The 20,595-nt window shown below is 38.2% G+C and overlaps 1 protein-coding gene across 1 annotated transcript; it reads right to left on the bottom strand.

The window, feature by feature from the left end:
• Positions 1-19,111: 19,111 nt before the first annotated feature.
• On the bottom strand, positions 19,112-20,035 carry LOC118835958 (vomeronasal type-1 receptor 4-like). The gene has a single exon (XM_036743268.1). It carries the CDS (start codon positions 20,033-20,035, stop codon positions 19,112-19,114), a length of 924 nt encoding a protein of 307 aa, XP_036599163.1.
• Between the last annotated feature and the right edge of the window lie 560 nt (positions 20,036-20,595).

The following is a 20,595-nucleotide window of genomic DNA, read 5'->3' as shown; positions in this document are numbered from 1 at the left end:
GGGATTTCTCCTTATTTAATGGGACTAATTAAACTTGCAAGAAAAAAAAGAAAAGAAAAAGAAAAAAAAACATCTTGGCTGTAGAACTATATACAATGCAGAAATTATATATAATTTCAGGAACTATATAGAGTCTTCAGAAACTAAAGGAACTAAAAGCAAAATTATGATTTCTGCCATTCCTCTGCAGTATTGCTAATGAAATTTTACAGAGATTCACAATAAAGGCATTATCTACCAAGGTCCCAAGAAGAGCTAAAATAATATTTTAACTTTATTCATTGAGTCTGGGGCAGAAGTGGAGTACACAGAAGCACAGATTATACCTGATAGGTTATTTTTTTTTTTGCTGGTTGGGTGATACTATTCTGACTTACACTATATCAGCAATATTAAATTGAGGGATGAGTTAGCTGATGAAGTAGCTATAAATATTCAAGTTGGTGAAAAAGATGTCACAAAGGAAAGTCAGGTAAATGGGAGGAGGAGATGGTGAAAATTGGCTTCCTACCTCTCCCTCTGCCTTCCCTTGCTAAAACCTCCACTCTGTCCAGACTGTGAATACCAATCAATCAATCCCTCTGCTTTTGCCCATGCCATCTCCTCTGCACTAGCTATTCTTACTTTTTTAAATCCACCTCAATCCCTTAGTGATCCAGTTCAAATCAACTCCCTCCTCTTCTTTTGAGTTCTTAGCTCTCTTACCAGACTTTTAATTTTTCCTTGCTATACCTTATCTGTCAGTGACTCACATAAGCCACCATGTTCACTTCTAAAAATTTACTGTTGAACACAGACAGAGAATATAGGGCCATTGTTTTGCATGAGTCCTTTACAAATTTATGCTACACTGCTACAATTGGTCAGTCAACATCATTCAGCCATCCTTCTACAACTTCTCTATAGCCTCACTAACTCCCTGTTCATGGTAGCTCTTCCAAATATTTTTTTTAATCTCTCTACAAACTTTCCATAGCTCTCCAATCCCAACCCCCTCAGATGAGAATCTTCAGGTTTTACAGAAAAAAATTGAGGCTGTTCAGTGTGAGCTCCTTCTTTTCTCATCATTTCCTCAAATCACTTGGATATTTTCTGTCACTACCTTCTCTTTTACCCTCTCACAGAAAGTCATTGCCTTATTCCTTGCCAAGTCACACTCTTCCATCTGTACTAACAATCCCATTCTCTCCTATCTCTTTGAAAACATTGCCCTTCTTTCTGATGATAGAGTCTGATGATAAGATTCTCCTTGTCTAGTGGTTCCTTTCCTACTGCCAACAAATACGCCCATATCTGACCCATCCTTAAAAAACCCAAAGTTTACTTGGTCCTTCTACCAGTGTGATCTGTCAATTTATATTTCTCCTACCCCTTGTGGCCAAATTCATTGAAAAGCCTATCTACAATAGGTCTTGCCATTTTCTAGTCTTTCACTCAATTCTTATCTCCCTGCAGTCCAGTTTCTGATCTCAACACTCCACCAAACTGTTGCATACAAAGCAAACTATATGCAGGATACATAGAAAATAATTAAGAAAGGAAAAGCACCGGAATTAAGAGGTGTCAGTGAAGGCTTCGTGAAGAAGGTGGGATTTTAGTTGGGGCATCAAGGAAGCTAGAGATATCAGTAGTGAGTTTGGAGGAGGGGGAGCACTTGAGATTTGGGGGACATCCAGAGAAATTGCCAAGAGCTGAGAGAAGTGTCTTGTTCATGGAATAGACAGGAGTCCAGTTACACTAGGTCAAAGCTACCTGTTGGAAAATAAGGTGTAGAAAGACTGGAAAGGTAGGAAGAGGCTAGGTTATGAAGGGCTTTGAATGTCAAACAGAATTTTTGTATTTGCTCTTGGAGGTAATTGGAAACCACTGGAGTTTATTGAGTTGGTGTGAAGGATGACCCAATTAGTCACTTCCTGGCCATTTTTAATCCCATACACATATCAAACTCAGTATTCTCTGACTACCTTGCAACGTTTCTCTGCCTAAAGCCCAAGTATAAATAAAATGAGAATCACCACATGTATTGGCAACCAAAAATGGGCTCCTTAGCACTTAGTCAACAAGTGGCCTTGACTAGTTTGGCTTTTTCCCCTGAACTGAATGCTGTTTGTATGTTGGACTGGAGTAAGCTTGTCGGCCCCTTCACCTTGCTTCCCTTGCTTAAGCTGATGGAAAGAACCTGTGCTTTCCCGGTCAACCCCTTCACCTTGCTTAAGCAGATCGAAAGAACCTGTGCTTTCCCCGGCGTACCTTACACCCCCACAGAAGCTGGATGGTTAAAAGCAGCTCCCGTTGGAGCCAGAGGCTGCTACAGCTACAGCTACAGCCACAGCCGCAGCCGCAGCCACAGCCACAGCCACAGCCACAGCCACAGCCACAGCCACAGCCACAGCTGAAGCAGGAGCTGCCAGTAGCAGAGCTGACCTATGGGAGGAAGCTGAACAAAGACTTCAGGCCAGTGGGTAATCTTTTTACCATAGAGGGGGAAGCATGATTTTGCTTTATGCAATCATGCTTCTCTGTAGCCTCCTGGTTACTCTTTCAAGGCGTACTTATTGGGCCTGGAAGCTTTTGATCAATATATTAAAATGGGGTTGCTGGTTCATGGGTTGGTTACTGTGGAGCCTAAATATATGTTTTGATTCTTCTGCCTTCTACTTTGAGAGTTTCTTATATCCGGCGGTTCCGAACCTTTCAGACATGTTTATGATCCTCTTTGAGATTATAAACTCTGCCCTCCTAATACACCACATGAGGTTGACTTTTTTCTACTTCTGTTTCTATAATAATTTTGCAGTGAACAAAAATTCTTTCCTTCATCTCCTTTATTGAAAAGAAAAAGTCCTAAAAGTATGCAAAGCCAAGCCAAGTAAATTTTTGCATTTTTCACATAGATGGAAAAATGATAGCTACATAAATGGGTTGATAATAACAAAAATAACAGCTCAAATTTATATAGGACCAGATACATTGCTAAGTGCATTATATTTATTAACTAATTTGATCTATCCAATAATCCCGGGATGTAGGTGCAATTGGTATAGAGGAGAAAAGTGAGAAAATTAGTGAATTAGTGATTTTCCCAACTTCACACAGCTCATGTGTGAGGCTCAATTTGAACTCTGGTCTATCTGATTGCAGGCCCGATGTTCTATCCATTGAACTGCCTAGCTGCCTACATAGGCAGATATTAATGCAAACATATTACAACATAGATATCATTCCACAAATTGACAGCACTTCTATACAATGGTTTCTGAAAATTATAGTGGAGAAATTATAAGTATAATATCATAAAGCACCATGGATTTAAAACATAGACATAAATTTTTCACTAACAACATCAACTCACTTTAATGTGTTTCTAAATCATCTTACATAGGAAAAAAATCTTTCCAGTTCTCTACCAAATTTTGTATTCTATACTAGTTGCATTCAGAGATCTGTGTGAAATGGTTTAAAATTTAGAAACATCAGTTACCAGAGTACAGATAAACTATCTGCAAGTAATAATTTCCTCAACTATTTTATCAAAACCTTTATAAACCCAAAATTAAATTTCTCAATTTAAAATCTTCCTACACAATTCCAGGTACTTTTCTATATTCATAAGAATATAAAAATCTGTAGAATTAGACTGAAGAAATCATGAAAAATCTCAAAACTCAATTTTACTGAGGGGAAAAAAGAATTTCTACAAAGAAATTTGCAACTTTATAGACACAAATCATATTATTCTCCTTTACTATTAGTGAGGTCTAAAACTTCCTTATACTTTCTCAAACATTTTAGAACTGCGTAGGCTTTCTGTTCTATGTTGGATATTTGAAGAGCTGAAAGGAGGAAGATATTGTATTTTCCCAACTTGCATGAAAAAGAACTAGTTCTGCATTTCTGCTTTTAGGAAATCAAAGTTGATTTGCATTTTAAAAACATTTTTGCTAGTATGGACACTTTTATATAGAGCTTATTAAGCACCAATTGAGCATGATGTCCATCCCATCCATGGAAATGCTCTCCAATTTTTCTGCAATTTCCCTCCCATTCTTCCTATGGAAGCTGATTAAAGTCTTGACAACTGTAGAATTGCACTTCTGTACACAATTATTCAATGCTTCCTTTTCTTTCACTGCTACTTTCTTAGTCCCTCTAGCCTTTATTTTCAAATCATATCCCAATCAATCCTAGGTACTAAGTTTTTTTTTAAAATCTACTGAGTCTCTCCTTTGCAAATTAGCCCAAGTTTTCTTATGCAATTAAAATTCATTGCAGAATTTTTACTTTTCACTGATCAAAACAGAAACTTAAAAGTTTATGGACATTTTCTCATTTGTCTCATAAAACAATTCTAATTTCTTTTTAAGAGTCTGCAAACGTACACTCTATTTTGATTCCCTAAAAATGTTTTTGCTTCTAATTTATCCATGCAACTAAGTTTCACTGAGTCATTTATGGAAATATACAGTGGTAAAGTAATCTACTCTCCAAAAAAACCTTTTATTTATTCCCAAATAATTTGCTTTCAGATATAGAGAAGTCTGTTTTTAATCTTGAGAAAAGAGTTAATAACTGAAACATATGGTTCTTAAGTACGACATAAGTGTAAAAATTTTATTTATTTTTTGAAGGGGTGGAAGCAGGGCAATTGGGGTTAAGTGACTTGCCCAAGGTCACACAGCTAGTAAGTGTGTCAAGTGTCCGAGGTCACATTTGAACTCAGGTCCTCCTGACTCCAGGGCCCATGCTCTATTCACTACACCACCTAGCTGCCCCTTAAAAACACTTAAAAGCAAAATTGCTTACTTTTCTTCCTCTGCTTTTGGAATGACTGCCATTTTGAACTGGCTTCAGTTCTGGGCCTTCCCTAGTCAATGAAATCACCTTCTACTACAATAAAATAACAAATCCATCACTGTTCAGGGAAGAGAGAAAGCAATAGAAGAGTCTGAGTGCTGATTACTTGGAACTTTCACAAAATATCTACTTTAATAATTTCTAGGGAAATGGAGCCCTAAACAGTCACTAGGATATTTCATCATACATAAAAACATATAAACCATACTGTTTCCTTTATTTGGAAATTCCCATTAATTAGATTACATTTCAATAATAAATTTATTCTTCATTTTATATCACCATCTCTCTTTGGTTTCAACTCCATGGAACATTATGCCTTACCCAAGATAAGTTGATTATGTGAAATCTCATCACCATGCTGACTCAGTTTTTGATACTCACCACTTTCTCAACTCCCTCAGTTGCCTCTCTCTAATGATAGGCCCTCCAGGTGAGCAGTAAACTCTTTCAAAGCCTTCCTTTAGAGAATTTTTATATCTAAATTTGCCAGGGAACGTTCCATTTTCCATCTGCGGCTCTCCTTGGCTTCAACTGCATGGACGCCATAGCTCACAAAGGATAAGCTGATAACCTGAAGTATCATCATGCTGATTGACTTAGCTTTTGATACTCAGCATCTTTTCATTTCTCTTAATTGCCCCTCTGTCAATACCATGTTTTTCATTTCATGACTTTTTGTAAATTTGGATAAGGGCATAGATGACACAGGGTGGTAGGTGGCATGGGCATCTAGGTGGTACAGTGGATAGAGCACCAGGCCTGCAGTCAGGAAGACCTGTGATCACATTTGGCCTCAGACACTTTCCAGTTGTGTGACCTTGGGTCCCTGTTTGCCTCAGTTTTCTCATTTGCAAAATAAGCTGGAGAAGGAAATGGTAAACCAATTGAGTATCTTTGTCCAGAACCCAACTCCCGTCACCCCAAGGGGTCATGAAAATAGGAAAAAACTAAAATGACTGAATAACAATAACATTAGATGATATGTTGACAGATTTGAACATAGAAACAAGTTGGGAGGAATAACTAATAGGCAAAATGACAAGTCTTGATAAATAAAGTTCAGTAAGACTCCAAAGCAGAGATTTTACTCAATGTAGAAAAAATGAGATGGCAAAAGTCAAAACCTTCTTCCTGAAGGGCTTTCATTCTGTAACATTAGCTACAATTACTTCACTTAAAAAGATCAAAGCTAATGTGACTTTATCTTTAAAATGCAATAGAATCTTGAGACATTGTTTTAGCTGCAAATTTGGAGAGACTAGCAGGTTTTCATAGATGAGGAGAGACTAAATAAGGTAAAGGGGAAAGAGGATGACAACACACACTCTAAGATAAATATGTTAAGTTATCTTGTAACAAAAATGAAGACGATTTATGGGCATTGTTTCTGGAACTTAGAAGTCAATTAGTTTTAGGGATATTTAAATGGATCTTTGACTATCATCTTTCTAACAATTGTTAATTTTAAATGAAATATTTTAAAATAAAATGAAATAAATATTGCTTTCTCTCTTCCCTGGATAGTGACAGATTCGTTATTTTAGTGTAGGAGAAGGTGATTTCACTGACTAAGGAATGCTGAAAATAGAAGCCAGTTCAAAAGTTTTGACTCCAGCCTCAGACATTTATTAGCTTGCGACCCTGGGCAAGTCACTTAACCTCTGTTTGCCTCATTTCCTCATCTGTAAAATGGGGACATGGTAGAGAAGGAAATGGCAAACCAGTCCAGTATCTTTGCCAAGAAAACCCCTTGGACGAAATCCATGGGGTCACATAGATTTGGACATGACTGAACAACCGCAACAACAACAATGATAAATATCAGAACATACATTATAATTGCTTTTGGTTGTGTTATGAGAATACAGAAAAATGGGCTCTTAGCAGGTAAGGAAAGGAGTGACGATCACAGCTAGGCCATATTAATGTAGTCAGCCTCAGTCTCTGGTAAATTCTCCATCATGTTAAAATTGCTTGATGAAATCAGAAATTGTAAGTTTGAGCCAAACAGACCCAAATTGGTCATATATGTTGGTTTCAACTACTTATGAGTTCATAACATTGAAGAGAAAGTAGACTTATTCTGTTGGCCCCAGAAGGAAGAGTTATTGCCAACTGCTAGAATTTGCAAAGAAGAAAATTTAGGCTCATTGTAATAACAAAAATAGCAATTCATAAAATTTGGAGTTGTTCAAAAGTTGGAATAGAATACCAGGAAGAGTGTCCTAATTCAGAGGTGGTTTTGTGCATGTTGGAATCCTTCAAGCAGCAGCTGGATGAACTACTGTCAGGTATATTGTAGTGGGGATTCATTTTGGGCAAGGCTGTTTACTAGTGTCCCTTCCAACTCACTAACCCTGTGCATCAATAATACTGTAAGTATACGTGGAGATGATCAGTGTAATGGTTAACACAATTTTAAGGGAGTTGTGAGGTCAGTTTTCAAGTTATCTGAAAAAGGGAAAATATAAAACATATACATAAAAATCTTAGTTCTTGTTCATACTAGAAAAGACAATGTGGAAAACAACAATCTTTATTAATCCATATCTCTATTTTCCTATCATGTTAAATGAGTTTAAGCATAGTCTCTACCTGTTGAAGAAATCCTTGATGACAGTAATGACGGATACACATAGGCTTTTACAAGCAACAATTTCATATTAGATAATATTGTTAATATGACAGTTAACTGAAATATATAGAGAATAGATTTTATTCGGATTATTTATTCACCAGATAAAAAGTTTTTTATTCCATAGAGCTAAACGCTGCCATAAATGTTTTCCATACACATTTCAAAATTATTATTGAAAGTCACAAATGATCTTCTTTGATGACCTCTGCTCATTAATCTCATTGGTATAGTGGTATAGAAGAGGAAAGCATAGCTCACCAATACTTTAAAATACTTATTAATAATGCCTAGCATTTATATAGCACTTATGTACCAGTCGCTGCGCAGAGAACTTTACATTCACTGTCTTTTTTGGTCATGACCACAACCCTGGAGTCAGGTTCTATTAGTATTTCCATTCTGTAGATAAGAAAACTAAATCAAAGTGAAGTTTAGTGACTTGCCCAGGGTCATACAACTAGTGTTTGAGGCCAGATCTGAACTCAGGTCTTTCAGACCCGAGAAAGGATGAGATTCTCCAAATCATTGTGTTAGAAGTTGGCATTGTCTTGATTTTACAACACCAACGATAAGAACAACTCTGGAACCTGAATATTAACTAAACAAGGACATGATTACATATAAATGACTAGGAAATAAAAATTTATAAGAAAATTATTCAATATGGTTTAACTTGTACTTCAAGGAAATGTGGTTCAGAATTTTAACATGGCAGTCAAAATCTGACTGAATAATTTCCCATTGTTCACTGCCCTGGCTAGACCACATCCGGAGGATGTTATTATGTTCTGGGCACTATGTGGCAAAATGAGATTAATAAGCTAGAAGACATCCAGAGGAGGGCAACCATTATTGTGAAAGGACTGAAATTATGTCAATAAAATTATATACCTTTAAAAGAGGCAATTTATAAAGAGAATGATAATTATAGTCATGGCAATAAAAAGTTGTCAAAGATGAGTGGCATTGGACTATTCTGCTTGCCGTTAAGGGACAGACCTAGGAATACTGCCTTAATGACAGAATTAGGAGCAGTTTAATGGCAAGAGCAAAGTCCTGGCAGTCATAAAATGAGTTCTAGCAGGGTTTGTACTGTTTCTGTAATACTGAACAAAATAGTTCACTTCTGAGTCTCAGGTCTGCTGACCCTAGGTAAAATAAAGGAATTGTACAAAGGCCTAAAATAGTTTGCTAAACTAGAATCTGTAAATTATTTAATGTTGACAAATGTATATCGGTATAATTGATTTCTTGTGAAATCCTTTGTGTTTTATTTTCTGCATTTGAAAATACTCTTGTGTGTAGCCAATAGGCTTTACTGCAATGGCAAAGAAGATTTTTGGTCAAGATGAGGAAAAATTGGTTTTCTAAAGGAATAATAAAAAAGTTCTAGGTCCAGATTGTTCCACTTCACTGGAGTTCTTGAAGCAAAGTCAGAAAACTAGAATTTGGATCACATTTTGGGAAGAATGCATAGAAGATTTTCATGTTGTGAAATATTAAGGCAATTCAGGGTGATCTCTTGAGCTTCCTCTCAAGATTTGTGATTTTATTACATGATTCTCAGAAAGTAATAAAGCTTCAGGGGAGGGAGAGATTACTTTCAACTCTGAAAGTCAAAAAAGCTTCATGTACAAGGGGATGCATGAGTTGAGGCAGAAAAAATGGACAGGATTTGAGTAGACTGATGTTTGGGGAAAAGGCAAGTATTTAAAAAGACAATCAGAATTACATACTGGAAGAGGCCTAAAAGATCATCTAGTAAGTCTTCTTCATTTAATAAAAGCCAAGATGTGTAGAATGATTTCCTGATGTTCACATAGGTCATCAGAAACAGAATTTAAGTGACTTTTTTGGGGACACTAAATCTAGCATGTTTCATGAATAAATTGTGGAGCTCAGAAAGAAGTTGTCTTGTGGTATTTGGAACACTACAATTTAAATAGCATGCAGAGTTTGGAGGGATCAGTGAGACAGGAGTCAGGAAAGGGAGGTTGAAATCAAATTATGGAGATCACTGAATGATATGTTAAGGAGATTGGATTTGAGAGATGCAACGAATCAGTCAATAAAAACTTAAGTACCTACTATGTTCCAGGCACTGTGTTAAATGCTGGAAATTGGTTGGTTGGTGTCCTTCATTCTTGAAGAGAACCAAAATAACATCACTATGTTAGAGTCAATTTTCAATGTGCCTGTCTGTGGCTGATCAGACACATACGAGCTTGTAATGCTGTACCACAGGTTGGGCACAAATAGGCCATGTGAACATTTGGGGTGGATACTCTAAATTTGCACATTCTGTGTTTCCTTTGAGCTGTGTCAATTCTGCTTTGCTCATAGAGCACACCTTGTGTGAAGAGCTTGAAATACAAAAAGAGGTAAAAGACAGCTCTTGTCCTCAAGGAGTTTACAATCTAATGGGGGAGACGACACTCAAACAAATATATGCAAAGCAACTATGCATAGGATAAGGAACAATGATTAACAGAAGGAAGGCACTGGAATTAAGAAGCATCAAGGAAGGCTTCTTGTAGATTGCAGAGGAGGGAAAGTGTTCCAGGCATGGGGAAGAGCCAGAGAGAATGCCCAGAGCTAAGAAACAGAGTGTCTTCACCATGGAATGAGCAGAAGGCCAGTGTCACTGAATCAAAGAGCATGTGTTAGGGAGAAAGATGTAAGAAGACTGGAAGGTAGGGTGGTGATGTGTTATGAAGCACTTTGAATGCCAAACAGAGCATTTGGTATTTGCTTCTGGAGGCCATAGGAAGTCAGCGGAGTTTATTGAGCAGGGAGGTGTCATGATCAGACCTATATTTTAGGAAAATCATTTTAGTGGCTAGATAGAGGAAAGATTGGAGAAGGGACAGAGTGAGGCAGTCGTATCCACCAGTAGGCTGTTGCAATGATCAAGGTGTGAAGTGATAAAGACCTGTACTATAACATTAGTGGTGTCAAAGAAGAAAGGGGGGGCATATTCAAGAAATGTTGCAAAGTTGAAATCAACAGATCTTGGCAATAATTTGGATATGGTTTGTGTGAGAGATAATGAGGAGTCCAGAACGACTCCCAGATTGTGAGCCTGGGATACTAGGATGGTGTTGCCCTCTACAATAATATTGAAGTGTTTGTGTGTGTGTGTGTGTGTGTGTGTGTGTGTGTGTGTGTGTGTGCATGCACATGTATGTGTGTATGTGTATGAGGCAGTTAGAGGGAAAGTAATGAATTAGTTTTGTTTTGGACATATATAATCTAATCTACTGGAATACAGTTTGTGATGTCTGAAAAGCAGTTGGAGATACAAGATTGAGGGTCAGCAGAGAGATTGGAGCAGGAGAGGTAGATATGACAATCATCAGCATAGGAATGGTAATTAAATCCATGGGTGCCAATGAGATCAACAAATGAAGTAGAATAGAGAAAGAAGAGAAGAGCCCCTTGAACAGGACCCTGAGGGATGTTTATAGTTAGAGGATATTATCTGGAGGAGGATACAGCAAAGGAGACAGAGAAAAAGTGATCAGTTAGTTAGGAGGAAAGCAAGGAGAGAGTGGTATCCTGAAAACCTAGAGAGGAAAGCATCAAAGAGGAGAGAATGATCAAGTGTTTTAAAGGCTGCAGAGAGGTCAAAAGTAGATGGATCTCTCAATCCTTTCTCAGATCTCTGTCTCATAATCCCAAGATGCTCTCATGTAGGAAATGGGGAGTTTATAATAAGTTTCTACCCTCCTGCCCACTCTAAGATGGCATATATTCTGGTTGCCCCATTCCCCAGTCAGCCCTCACATCTGTCACCCCACTCCCCTCCCATCCCCCTTTCCCTTCTTCTCTTGTAGGGCAAGATAAATTTCTATGCCCCATTGCCTGTGTATCTTATTTCCTTGCTGCCTGCAAAAACTTTTTTTTTATTGTTTTTGAACGTCTGTTTTTAAAACTTTGAGTTCCAAATTCTCTCCCTGCTTCCCTCCCTGCCCACCCTCCCTAAGAAGGCAAGTAATTCAACATAGGCCACATGCATATCATTATGTAAAACTCTTCCACATTATTCATGTTGTGAAGGATTAACTATGTTTTGCTCCTTCCTAACCTATCCCCTTTTATTGAATTTTCTCCCTTGACCCTGTCCCTTTTTGAAAGTGTTTGTTTTTGATTACCTCCTCCCCTGTCTGCCCTCCCTTCTATATTCTCCTTTTTTATCTTCTTCTTCCTTCTTTCCTGAGGGGTAAGATACCCAATTGAGTGTGTATGGTACTACCTCCTCAGGTCAAATCCAATGAGAGCAAGATTTACTCATTCCTCCTCACCTGCCCCCTCTTCCCTTCCTAGAGAATCTCTTTTTCTTGCCACTTTTATGCGAGATAATTTACCCCATTCTATCTCTCCCTTTCTCCCTCTCTCAATATATTCCTCTCTTATCCCTTAATTTGATTTAATTTTTTTAGATATCATCCCTTCTTATTCAACTCACCCTGTGCCCTCTGTCTATATATATATACCTACATATTGCATACATAGACACACATGTATGTGTGTGTGTATATATATATATATATATATATGCATACACACATATATATGCATATTTCTTTCAGCTACTATGATACTGAGGTCTCATGAATCATACACATTGTCTTTCCATGTAGGAATGTAAACAAAACAGTTCAACTTTAGTAAGTCCCTTATGATTTCTCTTTCTTGTTTACCTTTTCATGCTTCTCTTGATTCTTGTGTTTGAAAGTCAAATTTTTTATTCAGCTCTGGTCTTTTCACTGAGAAAGCTTGAAAGTCCTCTATTTTATTGAAAATCCATATTTTGCTTTGGAGCATGATACTCAGTTTTGCTGGGTAGGTGATTCTAGGTTTTAATCCTAGCTCCATTGACCTCCAGAATATCATATTCCAAGCCCTTTGGTCCCTTAATGTAGAAGCTGCTAGATCCTGTGTTATCCTGATTGATTTTCCACAATACTCAAATTGTTTGTTTCTGGCTGCTTGCCGTATTTTCTCCTTGACCTGGGAGCTCTGGAATTTGGCGACAATGTTCCTAGGAGTTTTCTTTTTGGGATCTTTTTGAGGAGGTGATCTGTGGATTCTTTCAATTTCTATTTAACCCTCTGACTCTGGAATATCAGGGCAGTTTTCCTTGGTTTTCCAAGGGGTATGCAAGTTTTCCTTGATAATTTCTTGAAAGATGATACGTAGGCTCTTTTTTTGATCATGGCTTTCAGGTAGTCCAATAATTTTTAAATTATCTCTCCTAGATCTATTTTCCAAGTCAGTGGTTTTTCCAATGAGATATTTCACATTGTCTTCCACTTTTTCATTCCTTTGGTTCTGTTTTATAATATCTTGATTTCTCATCAAGTCACTAGCTTCCACTTGCTCCAATCTCATTTTTACGGTAGTATTTTCTTCAGTGGTCTTTTGGACCTCATTTTCCATTTGGCTAATTCTGCCTTTCAAGACATTCTTCTCCTCATTGGCTTTTTGGAGCTCTTTTGCCATTTGAGTTACTCTATTTTTTAAGATGTTGCTTTCTTCAATATTTTTTTCAGTATATTTTTGGGTCTCCTTTAGCAAGTCATTCACTTGTTTTTCATGGTTTTCTCGCATTATTCTCATTTCTTGTCCCAATTTGTCCTCTACTTCTCTAACTTGCTTTTCCAAGTACTTTTTGAACTCTTCCATGGCCTGAGACCAGTTCATGTTTTTCTTGGAGGCTTTTGATGTAGGCTCTTTGACTTTGTTGACTTCTTCTGGCTTTATGTTTTGGTCTTCTTTGTCACCAAAGAAAGATTCCAAAGTGTGAGACTGAATATGAGTGTATTTTTGCTGCCTGGCCATGTTCCCAGCCAACTTACTTGACCCTTGAGTTTTCTGTTGGAGTATAACTGCTTGTAGAGCAAAGAGTACTTTGCTCCAATCTTGAGGGTATGTGCCATTGATTTTTGAGCTATTTCTATACAGCCAGCTCTGTCACACCAGCACTCCTCCTTCCCCAAGAATCGCCAACCAGGACCTGATGCAACTCTTAAGCAGGCTCTGCCCTCCTGCTCTGATCTGCCACTTAATTCCTCCCACCAGGTGAGCCTGGGGCCAGAAGTAACTGCAGCTGTAGTTCTGTAGCTGCACCACCCCTGCTGCCCCTGGGGTGGTGGCCGAACCAGGAACTCTGTCCCCCACAGCTTTTCCCACTAACCTTCTCTATTGTCTTTTGTGTTTGTGGGTTGAGAAGTCTGGCAACTGGCACAGCTCAGTGATTCAGGGCGCTAGGGCCTGTTCCACCTGGCTCCTGGTCTGGTTAGTCCTGCCACCCACCCACGCTGAGCTCCACTCCCCTCCACTCCGTGCACAATAGACCTCACCCAGTGACCATCCAGGCTGTCCTGGGCTGGATCCCTGCTTCCCTCTGCTATTTTGTGGGTTCTGCAGTTCTAGAATTTGTTCAGAGCCATTTTTTATAGGTTTTTGGAGGGACCTGGCAGGGAGCTCATGCAAGTCCCTGCTTTCCAGCTGCCATCTTCGCTCTGCCCCCCAGCCATTGTTTTATTTTTTTATTTTAATTTTAAATTCTCTCTTTCCCACCTCTCCCCCTGAGAAGACAAGCAATTTAATATAAGTTATACATGTGCAGCCATATACAACATTTTCATATTAGTCATGTTGTGAAAGAAAATGCAAACCAAAAAGCAGAAAACAAAACAAGAAAAATAAAGAAAATAAAGAAAAAGTATACTTTGATTTGCATTCAGAGTCCATTAGTTCTTTTTTTCTGGGCATGGATAGCATTTTTCATTGGCTTAGTCCATTATGTTGCTAAAAATACCTGTCATTCACAGCTGATCATCCTACAATATTGCTGTTACTATGTGAAAGGTTGTCCTGGTATTGCTCATTTCACTTTGCATCAGTTCAAATAAGTCTTTCCAAGTTTTTCTGAAAGCATCCTGCTCATCATTTCTTATAACATAAAAGTATTCCATCACAGTAATGTATGACAACTTGTTCATCCATTCCTCATTTGATGGACATCCCCTTAATTTCTAATTCTTTGCCACCACTAAAAGAACTGCTATTAATATTTTTGTACTTATAGATCCTTTTCCTTTTCGTTTTTTATTTCTTTGGAATACAAACCTAGTAGTTGTATTGCTTGACCAAGGGGTATGCATAGCTTTATAGACTTGTAGGCATAGTTCCAAATTGCTCTAAAAAATGTTGAATAAATATACTACAATTACACCAACAGTGCATTAGTATCTCAATTTTCCTACATCCCTTCCAAAATTTTCTGTCATATTAGCCAATCTGATAGGTAGGGGGTAGTAGTTCAGAGTTGTTTTAATTTTCATTTCTCTAGTCAATAGCAACATTTTTCATATGACTAAAGATAGTGTTGATTTCTACATCTGAAAACTGTTCATATCTTTGCCCGTATATTAATTGAGGAATGACCTGTATTCATCCAAATTTGACTCACTTCTGTATTTGAGAAATAAGGTCTTTACCAGCCAAACTTGCTATAACATTTTTTTCAGTTATGTTTTACCCCTCATTTATCCTTCTCTCTCCTTCACCTTGTCCATCTGTGGAGTCCAAAATTGTCCCAGCCTATAATAAAAGAAACTGAAGCAGAGCTCTGAGCCAATGCTGATTTATTAAAGGGTCCATGCCCCACTCAAATGAAATGGATTTCAGATCTTCATCACAATCTGAGATGCCTCCTTTCTCCAGGGCCTTAGTTTTATGCTGCTATATACCCAGAAAATACAGATGATGCAAACTAAACATACAGAATCTCATTGGTTGATAGACCCTGTTCTTGACCCTCCAGGAGGGTATACACAAAATATGGAATCCCACTGGTTGACAAATTTGCTAATAAACAGACATTGACAGACTTTTCTTGAGCCTTCAAGAGGTCCTACCAAGCTAATGAGCAGATCTATGGGCTGTGCTGATAAACAGGTATCAAAACATTTACATGGGCTTGTGGACCAACAGACTGGCAAACAGAACCACTTGTTGGTCAAGTGCTCATGGCCATCTCTCCTAGTTGGGCAGTAGAGGGATTATAAGAGATAGAGGGGCAACAAAAATAGCTGGGGGGCTTTCCATGTAATTAAATCACCTCTGCTATGCTAGACTTGGCCACAATAACAAGGAAAAACAAGGGTGGAGGTCCTCTAATTGAATTCAGTTGTGAGTAAGCAAGTGTAATAGTAACTAAGCTGGGTCTTTTTGCTTTTCTCCTCTTAAGTGTCTTTAATGATTCTGGCCTTTGTTTGAATGGGGAAGATAAAGTGGGATCTTTTTGTCTTGGAGTATTTCTCATTACTGAGACAATTGGGATCATTGTTTTGTATGTGATGTGATCCTGGGAATAGGGAATTTTCCCAGACCCAGCCTGAGTGAGGTCAGAGCCCTTAGGGCTCCAAACTGGATATAATTGAGGAGAGCTTGGCATTTGATTTTTGGGGCACACTCATGGAAGGAGTGTTGAGACTCTGGGCAAGCTGCAAAATGGCCCCCAGCTTTGCAACCCAGATGTTGGCACTGGTAATTATGCATTGTGATTTGAATTAGACAAGGTCTGTCTGTTGATGTTCATAATTTCTGTTTGTATTTGCCTTGAATTTTAGGGGGCTGATCTTTCCACCCCGAACTGTGAATGATATTTGTAGGTTTGATTAAACTGAGATTGTTAACCCCTTAAAGTTACTTTCCTTGTTAAAGCAGATCAAAGAACTTATGTCAGCAGCTTTCTGGGTGCTGGTTGTTGGTGGATCTTACACCCCCCACAGCAGCTGCTAGCAAGATTGTTGGAATAGTAAATGAACTTACAATCTGCAGTTCACAGCTCTGAGGCCCAATACCAGAACTTAGAATCACTACCCCTATGGAATCATACCAAACTAATTAATACTGACTGGAATGAAATAGGGGTCCAACTAATCAGCTTTCATGCATAGTCAAAAGTGTTTTGCTTTTGACTTTTACCTGCCCCAGTGTGCCCACCCTTCTATCAGTGCCCCCTTCTCTTATCCCCTTCGCCTCCTACCATCCTGTAGGGTAATATAGATTTCTATAGCCAACTGAGTTTGTATGCTATTCTTTCCTCAAGCCAATCCTGATGAGAATAAGGTTCATGTGCTTCCCTCTACCTCACCCATCTTCCTCTGCACTGGAAATGCTCTTCTGAGCCTCTTTTGTTTTTTGGGTTTTATTTTTTGTTTTTTTTTGGGGGGAGCAGGGCAATTGGGGTTAAGTGACTTGCCCAGGGTCACACAGCTAGTCCATGTGTCAACTTATTTTCTTGTTTTTTGGGTTTTGCCTCTTTTATGTGAGATGATTTACTATATTTGACCCCTTCTTTTCCCCTTGTCCCAATGAAGTCCTCATTCCCACTCCTTAATTTTATGTTTTTCAGATACCATCCCATCATACTCAATTCACACCCATGCCTTCTGTCTATGAATACTCCTTCAAACTACCCTAACGATGATAAAGTTTTTAGGAGGTACAAGTATTATTTTACCATGCAGGAATGTAAACAGTTTAACCTTATTGAATCCCTTATCATTTCCCTTTTGGGTTTACCTTGTTATACTTTTCTTGAGTATCATGTTTGAATGTCAAATTTTCTATTCATCTCTGGTCTCTTCATCAGGAATGCTTGAAAGTCTTCTACTTCATTAAATTTATATCTTCCCCCCTGCCCCTCGAAAGATTATACTCAGTTTTGTTGTTAGATGATTTTTGCCCATAATCTTAGCTCTTATACCCTTTGGAATATCATATTTGAGGTTCTCATGTCCTTTAATGTAGAAACTGCTAAATCTTGTGTTATCCTGAATGTGGTTCCACTGTATTTGAAGTGTTTATTTTTGGTTGACTGCAATATCTCCTTCTTGACCTCGTAGCTCTGGAATTTGACTATAATATTCCTGGGAATTTTTATTTTGGGATCTCTTTCAGGATATGATTGTCGGATTCTTAAAATTTCTGTTTAAGGGGCAGCTAGGTGAAATAGTGAATAAAGCACTGGCCCTGGAGTCAGGAGGACCTGAGCGCACATCCAGCATCAGTCACTTACTAGCTATGTGACCCTGGGCAAGTCACTTAAACCATATTGCTGTAATTTTTTTTTTTTGCTCCATTTTACCCTCTGATTCTGGAATATCAAGACAGTTTTCCTTGATAATTTCTTGAAGGTTATGTCTAGGTTTTATTTTGATCATGGCTTTCAGGCAGTCCAATAACTTAAATTATCTCTCCTAAATTTATTTTCCGGGTCAGTTGTTTCAGTGAAACACTTCACATTTTCTTCTATTTTTTCATTCTTTTGAATTTTTTACTGTTTCTTGGTGTCTCATTTAGTCAACTTTCATTTGCCAAATTCTAATTTTTAAGGAATTCTTTTCTTCAGAGGGCTTTTGTAGTCCCTTTTCCACTTGACCAATAATGCTTTTTAAGGAGTTCTTCTTTTCAGTGAATTTTTGATCAATTTTGCCTTTCAAGGCATTATTATCTTCATTGGATTTTTTTGTGTCTCTTTTACCATTTGGTCTATTCTGGTTTTTAAAGAAGTTATTTTCTTCATTTTTTTGTGTGTTTCCTTTACTAAGCTATTCAATCTTTTTTTTTGTGGTTTTCTATCACTCTCATTTCTCTTCATCATTTTTCCCCTACCTTTCTTACTTGATTTTAAAAATACTTTTTGAGCTCTTTCATGGCCTGAGACCAATTCATATTTTTCTTTGAGGCTTTGGATGTAGCCATTTTGATTTTGTTGCATTCTGAGATTGTGTCCTGGATCTTCCCTTTGACCATATTAACTTTTATAGTCACGATCTTTTTCTGTTGTTTGCTCATTTTTTTCCTGCTTATTTCTTGATTTTTAACTCTGTGCTAAAGTGTGGCTCTCCTTCCTGGGTGGTGGCGGCACTGTCCCCATCTTCAGGTTTTTTATTCAGCTGTTTTCAGAGATAATTCTAGTGACCTGTAAGTTTTTGGTCCTTCCAAAGTGATATGATGTAAGCAGAGGTGTGTTTACTTGTCTCCTAGCCTGTGCTCTAGCCTGTGAGGAACCTTAAGCACCCCAGGCCTTGAACTATAAGTAGGGTCCCTGCTGTCCTGCGGCCAAAAGCTATGCTATGCCAGTGCTTTTCCTCACCCTGGGACTGAGACTCAGGACTGCTACCTGATTCCAAGTCTGAGTAATATGACAGAGTCCTGCCCCCAATGCTATCAAAGGGACCCCTAGAATCTCCTTACTTCTAGTTGTCTGACCCCCTTACTATGGGTGGATTGAGAGGTCCAGAAGCATTCCCTGCTAAAGACAATTCAGTCACCCTCAGGACTCACTGCTGGTTTGCCGGGGCCTTGTCCACATGGTGAAGTCTGTGCTAGACTGTGCTCACTCTCACCCAGGTATAATAGGCCTTTCCTGCTGACCTTCTAAGTTGTCTTGTGCTGGAAAGTTACTTGACCCCATCCTTTTGTGAGTTCTGCTTCTCTAGAATTAATTTTTTGGTGTTATTTAAAGTTTTTTCAAGGATAATTTGAAAGAGCTTAGGTGAGTCCCTGCCTTTTCTTTGCCCGTAGAACAGGAAATTATTGAGGAGTTTTCTTGCACCATAGATCGTAACAGTATTTGTGAATTTGGGAATCATAGAACATTAGGATAAAGGGACTGATAACTGGGAAACAGGCAGCCATGAATTGTCCAAGGGGCATGAGAAAGGAATGATATTTATCAAAATAAAAACCACAAAATGCCAAGATGGAATCAATGGAATAGAAAGAGACATATGTGCAAACCAGTAAAATGATTGCATGGGTGGCTTTTATCTCAGGCAAAGTTCTGGGAGAAAGATGGAGACTGTGAATATGTTGCACTTGTTGATGGTGTTTATGCAGAAGAAAAACCAGGTAGGCACTGGCCCATATCATGACTCCCACACACATGACATCAGGAAGTGCAAAGATAATTAAATAGACTGAGGAGTCAAATGAGGTAGGACCTGAAATTGAACAATATCCCAGATGCCACCACCTTGTGTTGTTGTTCCTGAACCTTGAGTTATGCATGGTCCCAAGTAAAGTGAAATTTATCAACAGGTAGAAGCACCAGCAGAAGAGGCAAGAAGGGACAACATACTTTGGAGCTTGAGCTTTGAGTTCTGACCACCTGGAGTTACTGGGACTGATGGTGATGACCTGAAAACCACTCAGGAGGCAGGTAGTGCTGAGAGATACACTCCGGGACACATTATGAAGGTAGTGGATAAGTTTACAGCCAAGAGGATCCAGGAAATTTTTCAATCCCAAATAGAACATTGTCTGAGGGAGACCCTTGGGCAGAAGCACTTTCAGATTGGCCAAGACCAAGTTGACCCAAATAGAGTCTATATGTCTTAGGCTGTGACCAGTGAGGAAAGTCAAGGTGTAAAGACACAGGAGGAAGAAATTCCCTAGAAGTCCAATTCCAATCTGGGCAAGGAAGACAATGGCCAACAACAAGTCAATTGGATTCATTTTTATCAATATCTTGGGGAGAACAAGGGTGGTCAGGTCCATGAGACCCTACAGAAAAATAAGTGATTAAATTCCTTCAAGATGTTATTGTAGAGAACAGGGTTCTTTTTTGGGAACGTGATGAGTACCTTGTGTAATAGATAGAATTCTGATATCACTGATTTTGAGATTAACATTGAACCTTGTTTGGTTTTCCTGGATATCTGATTGGTAGTTGGAAAGGAAAGGTCAATTAAATATTAGGAAAGTGTTACATCAGAAGTCCAACCTTCTTTCAGGTGGCTTTTTAAAATGTGTATCTCATACTTATTTGCTGCATGAAAGAGTTCCCAAGCGTAAAATTAAATTTTGGGTCGGGAGATTTTCTTAATGTGCTTTGAAAATATGATTGATTTAAATTTTTTTAAAATGACAACATAAAAGTTGATGTAAATGTAAATTTAAGGGATTATAGCAGATGTAAAATATTGTTAACATATTAAACAAAGACCCTAAGTATGTCTCTGACTTGACATTCCTTTAAAACAGTGAAGAAGTTAATTATCTTTTGGCACTGTCAA

The sequence above is a fragment of the Trichosurus vulpecula genome, chromosome 2, assembly GCF_011100635.1.
Source record: "Trichosurus vulpecula isolate mTriVul1 chromosome 2, mTriVul1.pri, whole genome shotgun sequence".
NCBI lineage: Eukaryota > Metazoa > Chordata > Mammalia > Diprotodontia > Phalangeridae > Trichosurus > Trichosurus vulpecula.
The sequence above is the reverse complement of the archived record's forward strand: the minus strand, read 5'-3'. Positions and strand labels throughout refer to the sequence as shown.